The following is an 8934-nucleotide window of genomic DNA, read 5'->3' on the forward strand; positions in this document are numbered from 1 at the left end:
CAAGGCTCCCTAAGGCCACCACCGCCATCAGGAGCATGCGCATGACGCTGAGGACGGGGTGGCGCCATTGAGGATACAGATCGCAGAAGTTAGCTGCATTGCCAGCGAACAGTGTGTGCCTTGGCTTTGCTCCGGGGTCACGGGATGGCCCTTGGTAGGGCAGATTCCTTTAATCGCCCAGAAGACATGCCCACCTCTCCCCCATGGATCGTGCACCACAGCTGAGTGAGAACACCCTTCTCCCCCGTTTCTGGATTCTGGGAGGAGCCAGCTCTGGAGCACAGTCTACAATGGGGTTTCAGGTCTTTTTCTAGGTATGGACTCTCGGTTTTCCTTTTGGAGGGGGCGGGTGGGGGGAGAGAGGGTGGGACTGAAGTTCCAGGCAGGCCCTCGAAGCTCTTCCTAGGGCTGCCTTGGTGGATCCAGCGTTGTACACCGGCTCCTGACCCGAAAGCGGCTTTCTCATCCACTTGGCTCCACGGGGCCCACCTTGGCAGCCCGTTCAGGCCTCAGCTCTGCCGGCTGCCTGCACCCATGCCTCCAGCAAATCTGGCCTCTCCTCCCACACAGGTGTGTGCCAACCACACTCAAACCTACACCTCGATTAACTCGTTGCTCCTTCCCCAGACAAGCCAGAGACCCTGGGTGGGCAGGAAAGAGCCGTCTCACAGAACTGAACCAGGTCTGAGCTGGCCAGGTCCACAGGAATCTTCTGGTTCAGTTCACTGGTTTTAGAGCCGTAGAGTTGGACCCACAGAGGCCTGCGCTCGCCTAAAACCTCAGGACAAGCTTGTGGCAGGGCAGGAATTCACGCTAGCTTTGGGCTGAACAGCACCCAGCTTCCCCAATGCTAGAGCCAAGAGCCAGCCGGGGACTCCCAGCCCGGTAGTGAGAATCCCATCTTGCCACCTTGGCGCCTTCTGAGGCAGGGAGCCAGCAGCCGCAAGCCCGCGGGTTCCCAAAGTAGGCCCTTGGCGTCAGCAGCTTGGTCACAGGGATGAGATCACTACTCCCCTCTGCCTGGGGGAGGAAGCCAAGCTCTGGAAACTTTCATTCTGAACCACTCGTTGATTTGGGTTTTGTTTTTCGGAAGAAAAACAAACCTGTTAGTTAGGACTTTGTACTTAGCCCCGGCACTGCCAGCCTGAGGAAGCCGGCCGCTGGGGCCTGACGAACACCTGGGCCTTCCCCTCTCAGTTTCCCAGGAGAGTGTCTCCGTGTCAAGAAAGAGGGTGACCCAGAAGCTCTGTTCAGTGGCTGTGTGACCCTGTGCAAGGCACATGCCCCCTCTGAGCTTTATGGAGTCTTAGCATCTAGCAGCTCATCTTGTCTGTGCACTTACCAGAAGCCAGGCCCCTGGGCTTAAAGCTTTCTAAGCATAGCCCAGGGGTCCTCAAACTTTTTAAACAGGGGGCCAGTTCACTGTCCCTCAGACCCGTTGGAGGGCCGGACTATAGTTAAAAAAACAAACAAAACTATGAACAAATTCCTATGCACACTGCACCTATCTTATTTTGAAGTAAAAAAGAAAACGGGCAAAAACCCCCGGCAGGCTGGATAAATGTCCTTGGCTGGCCGCGTGTGGCCCGTGGGCCGTAGTTTGAGGACACTTGCATTAGCCTGTTTGAACCTCACAGCAAACCTATGCGGTCCTGTCACTTCCATTTCACAGATGACAAAACGGAGACCCAGAGATGCAGAGTGACTTGGGAAAGGGCGCCGCCAGGCCTTGAACGCTGGTCTCCCTGACACACAGCTCATGGGGTCTGTCAGTCACTCTGGCTCTGCCCACCAGCTGCTTGGGCTAACTGCCTTGTGCCGCTGCAAGGAGAGCCCAGGTGTGAGGAAGTAGGCGAGGGCTACAAAGGGGGCATTTCCTAGATCTGCACTGCCTCCGCATAGCCCCCTCTCAGCACTATCCCTGAGCGACGAGAGGGAGCAGAGGAGAGCAGGTAAGGCTGTATCCAGGCTCCATGGAGAGGGAGAGGCCATGAGAAGTTCTGGATCCCTCTCAGCCTCTCCCATCCATCCCACTGGCTTTTTGTTAGTGCTGTCTGTTCTTTTCCTTCCCTCCCCTGGAGAGGCCTGCAAGGCCGAAGGGCTGTTGGGGACAACTCTCTTTGGGTGAGGTGACCAATGAGAAGTTGATTCAGATGTTGAATGAGAGAGTTTGCTGATTACCAAAGAAGCCCCAAATCTTGGGGTCAGGGCCCAAAGGGGGAAGAGGCAAGCATCTTGTTCTTGCTTCAGAGAAGCCTCTGGCAGAGCAGCGAGATGTGGCAGGCCAGGGTCTGTCACACAGGAGACTGGGGAGATGGGAGAGCTTACTGCTGTATCCACCCGCTGGGTGACCTTAGTCTCACCTGTGAATTGGGGCAGTCGTACCTCCTCCCAGGGTTGTTGCAAGGTGAATGTCGGATGTGGAGAAAGGGGACATGCTGCAATATCTGCTCAATGTAAGCATTCAATAAATGCACGTGTGCTTGTTAGGGTTTATCATTCACAGCTTCACCTTGCTTTTACTGTCGCCATCGCCCTTGCCGTTACTAAGAGCCTTCTTAGGTTCCCTGCCTCTGTGCCCCTTTCCAGAAGATACTGCCTTGGTGGAAGCAGTTCTGAGTAGAGAAATTTCTCAATTAAAGGGACAGTAAATCCCAAACCCACTGCCATCGAGTTGATTCCAGCGCCCAGTGGCCTCATACGGGGGTTTCCACCCTGGACATCTTGGTGGGAGCAGAAAGCCAGCTTGTTCTGTGGTCCGAGTCCCTGGGGGAGCATTTGGTGAAGCCGGCCAGCTGAGTGGGGGGCTCAGGGAGAGGCTGGGGCTGGAACTCTAAAAAGCCTGAGGTTTTAACCCCCCACACACACCTGAGGACCTCCAGGGTTACCTGGAGAAAAACATGCCCACCGTTTTGCAGAGATTACACGTTGCCGTTGCCGTAGACAGCAGCGAGTGTTGGCAGGGCTTGGGAGAGGGAGGATGGGGAGCGGGAGACGGGAGTATTGCTCTGAGGAAGTGGGGTTGGTACTAACCCCAGCAAGACAGTGGGCGGGTTTCTGCAACTAGGATCGCAAACTCCCAAATCTCTTCTTCCTCATTTGCCTTGCTGGCAGCCATGCAGCCAGCTTAGCTGGGAGCTTCCAGGCTTGGGAGCCCAGACACCTGGGAGGTGGGAAGAGGCCAAGCTTGCCTTTGGTTCCCATCTGGATTGGAATACTCCTGTTGTCATGTGCCATGAGTTGGTTCCAATTCAGAGTGGCCCCATGTGTCATTTCAACTGCCTCCCACGGGTTTTAAGTCCCATTGACGGTGTCCCAGGGGTATAGTGAGTGACTCATTCCAATGCTAAACTCAAGGTCAATTTGAACCTTCCAGCCAGCTGCTGCTCCTCAGGAGAAAGATGAGGTTTCTGCTCCTCTAAAGATTTATAGCCTGGGACACCCTCAGGGGCAGTTCTGCTCTGCCCTATAGAGTTCCTCGGAGTTGGAATCGACTCGTTTGCTGTGGGTTTGGGCTTACAGGACAGAGTGGAGCCGCTTTGTCAGGTCTCCACAGCTGTAATCTTTATAGAAGCAGACTGCCACCTCTCTCTTCTGCTGACAGGCTCCTTCCTTATCTGTACAGAGCCTACTGCCAGGTCTTCTTAACGCTGAACCACAGGGTGGGTGCCAAAAAGGCTGGGGTTCATCGCCAAGTGCTTAACCCTATTCCCTGCAGTCCCCACCCCCCCGACCCCCCCATATCACACATGCGTTTGGAGCAGGAGCAGGGGGCAGAGGGGGTGGGCGAAGGTGTGGATTTGGAATCTGATGGAGCTGGGTTTGCCACATCTCATTGTGAGCCCCCAGGCAGGTCATTTCACTGCCTGAGTCTCAGTTTCCTCCTCCGTCCAATGACTGCCATCTTGGCATGGGCATCACCCTGTGGCTTGAGGCTTAAGTGAGGTCATGCATGCGAAGTGTGCATCACAGGGCTGGCCCCGGGTAAGTGCCTGTAATTAACAAGCCACTGCTGTTGTTTTTAGCCTCAGACACACCTCAACCACCTCCCCGCCCCTCCCCACCTCCCCCCTGGATTCCTGTTTGTTGTTGACCTCCTCCTCACCAGCGAGTGAGAGCCCTGTGCCCTGGGAGGGCAGAGATTTTTAAGTATTTATATCTTGCTGGAATTTCTGTCTGCATTGTCTGCGTAATTACCCAGTTGAATCAGGGCAAACATTGCCTTGTCTTTCCTGTGCCAGGGTAGGAAGGGGCCTGGTGCCTTCTTTACTGCGATTGAGGCAATTATCAGCTTCACAGCAGCACCCATGTGCTTAGAGACACAAGCCTTACTGAGGACCCAGGTGTGTTGGTCCCCATGTTCCTTTGGGTGCCACTGGCTTCAGCGCCTTTTTGCCATCCGTGGGAAGACTCTTTAAATGTTCAGAACTTCGTAGGCATCCCCAGGACGGTGCAAATGGTTAAGACCAGTGGCCAGCAGGTTGGAGGTTCAAATCCACTCAGAAGTTCGTCAGAAGGCAGGCCTGCTGGCCTCCTTCCAGAAAGATCACTGCCCCGAAAGCCCCCATCTTGGAGCCATCGTGGCCCCCCAGGGGGCCAACCTGAGGCAGAATCAACTCCAGGGCAACTGAGTTGAGGATGCTGGTTTCCGTTTTCCTTGGCGGCTGTATATGTTTGAAGAGGGTTGGCGAATGAAAAACCAAGGCCCAGGGAGGAAGCTCTGGGGGAGGAATGGAGGGTTCTGTCCAGGCCTTGAAGGTGTTGATGGCCTCAGGCTCTGTCCTGCCCTTCCTGTCTTGGGAAGCCCGTCTCTTTAAGAGCACAAACTCTGACCTCGAGGTCCTGGAGCTTCAAATCCCTGCCCTGCCACCCGCTTGCTGAGTGCACCGTGGCACCAGCTGACCTTTTCTTTGGCTTTAAGAAGAAGGCTAGCTAGACAGGCACCTGCTTCACGGGAGGGCTGCGTGTCTAGCACGTGGGAAGCTGACCCATGGGAGCCCTTCTTTTTGTCCAAGGACCTTCAGACCGCACCGTATTCTTGACCCCAAGGCCCTCCCCACCCTTCCTTTCTGACATTATCGCCTCCATTCCGGGTCACACAGGAGCCTTGGTGGGACATAGTTGGGCTGCGAATCCAAAGGTCTGCAGTTCAAACCCACCAGCCACCCACCCCAGGGGAGAAAGATGAAGCTTCCTGCTCTCTTATAGGTTCGCAGCCTTAGAAACCCGCAGGGGCAGTTCTGCTCTGCCTTGGAGGGTCATTGTGAGTCAGGATTGACTCAGTGGCACGGAGTGCTTTTTTTGGCTTGCCCAGGTGACAGTTAGAACCCAGTCTATCTGCAGCTTCCCACTTTGGGGCTCCCTCCCACTTGAGCAAGTCCCTCAATTTGGAATGCCCTCCTACCCTGTCTCTGCCCAGAAACCCTCCCTTTTCCTTCAGGACTTGTCTTGCGCACTCTGGCTCCGATGGTTTTCTGATAGCCCCTCTCTCCCCAGCCTGCCTCTTTTAAACAGCTACAGCCTTGTTAGCCCTTGATATGACCTTGCTACATCTTTGTCATATCCTCCCAACTGACTGCAACCTTTGCTGGGGGGCCCAGTGTGTGCCACCGAGAGGCTTAGACAAGCCCGTGACCGCGGAGCAGCGCTGGGCTCCCCAGCCTTTCAACAGCCGGTTTCTCAGAAGTAGCTCTCGAGCCCTATCATCCGAGGCGACTCTGGGTAGACTTGAACAGCCGACCATTCAGTTAGTAGCTAAGCACCGTAGTTAGAATCAGCTTGATGTCAACTGGTTTTAAGATGCTGGGGACTCCTTTCTGGCGGTGACGACCTCCCCAGCAATCATGTTGCCTCTCCTTAAGAGGAGAAGAGGAATAAAAAAAGTCAGAAAAAAAAAAAGAGGAGAGAAGAGAAAACACAAGAAGCAGTGCTTGCTGCAGAGCCCCAATTCCTACTTCAGGGTTGTCAAGTGCCGGTGACGACCTCCCCAGCAATCATGTTGCCTCTCCTTAAGAGGAGAAGAGGAATAAAAAAAGTCAGAAAAAAAAAAAAAGAGGAGAAGAGAAAACACAAGAAGCAGTGCTTGCTGCAGAGCCCCAATTCCTACTTCAGGGTTGTCAAGTGCCCAGGCTGCCATAAAATCACCACTGTCTTCAGCCAGGCACAAACAGTAGTTGTGTGCATTGGCTGCTCTACTGTCCTCTGTCAGCCTACAGGATTTGGAAACGCCAGGCTCACAGAAGGATGCTCCTTCAGACGGAAGCAGCACTAAAACATCCTGAATCAAGATGAGTGGGAAGCCATCCTAATAAACCCATTTTGAATAAATAAAAGAAGATGCTGGGGAACGGTGGCATGCCTGTTGCCCATCTTGGAGGGTGCCAATCCACAGCGAATATTTTTCAAGGCTCTGAGATACCCAGCTGCCAGGAAATCAGCTGAACACCATTCACCCTGGAGCTCTCCCGCCATCTCTGACCGTGGGCACTTCCTTCATGGGCGCCTGCTGTCAGGCGTTGAGACACACTTAGGGAACTGGCATCGTAGACATCTGTATAGGAGCGAGACGCCATCTCCCGTGTTTACAAAGAAGAAAGCCAGGGCCCAGAAGGTCCAATAACCAGTCTCAGGGGAGCGTGTGGTCCCACCACTCTGTTCTGGATCAACTGGCAAGTTCTGTATGTGGGTGTCCTGGGCCAGTGGTGAGGGAGGAGGACTGGGCATTGATAGCGGAGGACCTTGCTGGCAAGCTTTTGGCCTTGTTTAGGGGCTGAGACGGGCAGGTGGAATGGAGCCAGCGGAACTGCCAACTCCTGTGTCCCTGTGCTCGTATGTAAACTGAGCTTCAGGGCCCCATCTCTATCCCAGCCCCAGGAATGAGTGGAGAATCAAGTGTCCTCTGAGAACCCAGCACTGCCCCAAGGGCTCGGGCCTTAACGTCCCACTCCATGGCTCCGTGGGATCTGGTGGCCCCACTGAGGGTCATGACCACTGGGTCAGCCCAGCAGAAAGATCACGAGAAAAGCCCCCTGCGTCCAGCCACACAGTCCCTTCCTTCCTGGGGCGAACTGCTCCCTTTAGATGCCTCTTTTATTATCTGAAATTCTTGGGAGAGCAATTACCTCACGGTGGGAATCCTCTGGTGTCTTTGTTCGAGTGCCTGTCTGCCAAGCACCTCCTTAGAGTAATTGATTTTGTAATTCAGAATCACTGGATGCTGTTTTAGGAGAGGGTGATGGCGGCTGGTGACAGCTCTTGGGGGAGGGGGACAGAGCAGTGAGGATGGAGCCTGTGTTTTCCAGCTCTGGAATCCCCCGCTGTGAAAGGTGGGTGGGTGTGCAGGGGCTCGCCTGTCTGTGGAATGGAAACTGGTCTGCTGTAGAAAAACGAGGAGCTGAAAGGCAGGTTGCCAAGTTTGATGGCCTTGGTCACCCGTTGCCACAGGCGGGTCAGCCCTCAGTTCTTTGCAGTGGCTCCCAGGGTGACCCTGGCCCTGGCCCTAACCGTCTGGCTTCCCAGAGGGCGAAGGAAGCTGCCCAGACTCCTTGAAGAGCCTTTCAGCTGGGCAGCTGCTGAGAAGTGACCTGACCTTTTCCCTGGCGGCGAGGTGCTGGCTCCGGCTCCCGCTGCTGCCCCGGGCCACAGCTGTCCCCTGGGAGGAGAGGGGCAGGGCAGGGTGCCTGGCTGAAGCAGGGTGTGAAGAAGGCTGGGAGCGAGGACCTCTCTGTGGGGGACAGGAAGGGTGGGGGAGACTTCCTCACAGAAGCAGCTCCTCCCGGACCCCCACTCAGCTCAAACTCGCTGTCACCAAGTTGATTCCGACTCTCAGCAACCATGTGGGCCTGGGGAGAACGCTCAGGAGTAGACAGCTTCCACTGGCTCCCACAAAGCGCCTCGTGGTTCAAATTGCTGACCTTGTGGTTCGCAGCCGAAGGCGTAACCCACTGTATCACCAGAGCCTGCCACAAAAGCCTGTAAAGAGGCCAGATTCCCGAGGAGTGGATGCTCTGGTAAAGGGGAGGTGGAAGTTTGGACAGAAGGTCCCTCTCATCTCTTTTGTCTCTGGCGTTCTGTGGAGGAAGCAGGGCAGCCCAGCAATTTCCATGGGCCCGCCCTCCTTGCTGAAGCGAAAGGAACCTGCAGGGGAGTTGGTCTGCCCTTTGTCATAGTGACCACCCTCCCCTGTGACACCTGGACACTACCGCTCCTTCCATGGTCTGCAGAGGGCATCCACCTTTTACAGATGGGGTAACTGAGGTCCAGTGTGGTTTGTTTGGTTTGTTTTTTTTAATCCCTAAGTTCATAGCATATCTCACTTCTTGACTCCCAGCCCAGGACTCCTTGTGGGTCAAAAAAGGACCCAAGTCAGGGGTTCGGAGCTCAGGGACTGGTAGGCGCACCGGGTGGGAGGTGAGCTGGTTTCTCTGGTTCCAGCCTGGCCCTTAGTTGAGCTGGCTCTGTGACTGTGATTAGCTATTACATGTGTGTCTAACCTGCTGCACTGGGAGCCACCTGAAGGACAGGGATCCTTTGTCACCTCAGGGTCACCCCTCAGTACCCAGATCAGGGATTACATGGGGACCAGATAGGACTTTTTCAGGTACGAGAGAAGAAACACCCCTCAAACCGACCTAAGTTGTGGGTACTTTCTTGGCTCATCTATCTGAAGTGGGTACTATCATGGCTCATCTATAAGAAGGCTCAGATGAATTAGTCAGAACTTGATATCTGCCTTTGCCTGCCTCACTCCTTCCATTTCTTAGGTTCTATTTCTCCACTGAACTTAAAATGGGGGTCCCCAAGGGAAATTGGGGTGCTGGCACCAAAAGCATGGGGAACAAACATAGTTAAAAGCATGAAAGACTCATAAACATTCATGAATGGTTATTAAATCAATGAATTTTTGTGGAGAGACCCCCCCCCACCCCACCCCCC

The 8934-nt window shown here is 54.6% G+C and overlaps 1 protein-coding gene across 1 annotated transcript; it reads left to right on the plus strand.

The window, feature by feature from the left end:
• The first annotated feature begins 5995 nt into the window (after positions 1-5995).
• On the plus strand, positions 5996-6271 carry LOC115871875 (40S ribosomal protein S27-like). Its single transcript, XM_030887389.1, has one exon. The coding sequence runs from the start codon at positions 5996-5998 to the stop codon at positions 6269-6271; it is 276 nt and encodes a 91-aa protein (XP_030743249.1).
• The last annotated feature ends 2663 nt before the right edge of the window (positions 6272-8934 follow it).

Source organism: Echinops telfairi, unplaced genomic scaffold (assembly GCF_000313985.2).
Source record: "Echinops telfairi isolate 266 unplaced genomic scaffold, ASM31398v2 ScPeMD7_7410;HRSCAF=8448, whole genome shotgun sequence".
NCBI lineage: Eukaryota > Metazoa > Chordata > Mammalia > Afrosoricida > Tenrecidae > Echinops > Echinops telfairi.

Coding starts and splice junctions, on each gene's coding strand:
- LOC115871875 (XM_030887389.1), top strand. CDS start 5,996: ATGTTGCCTCTCCTTAAGAGGAGAAGAGGAATAAAAAAAGTCAGAAAA.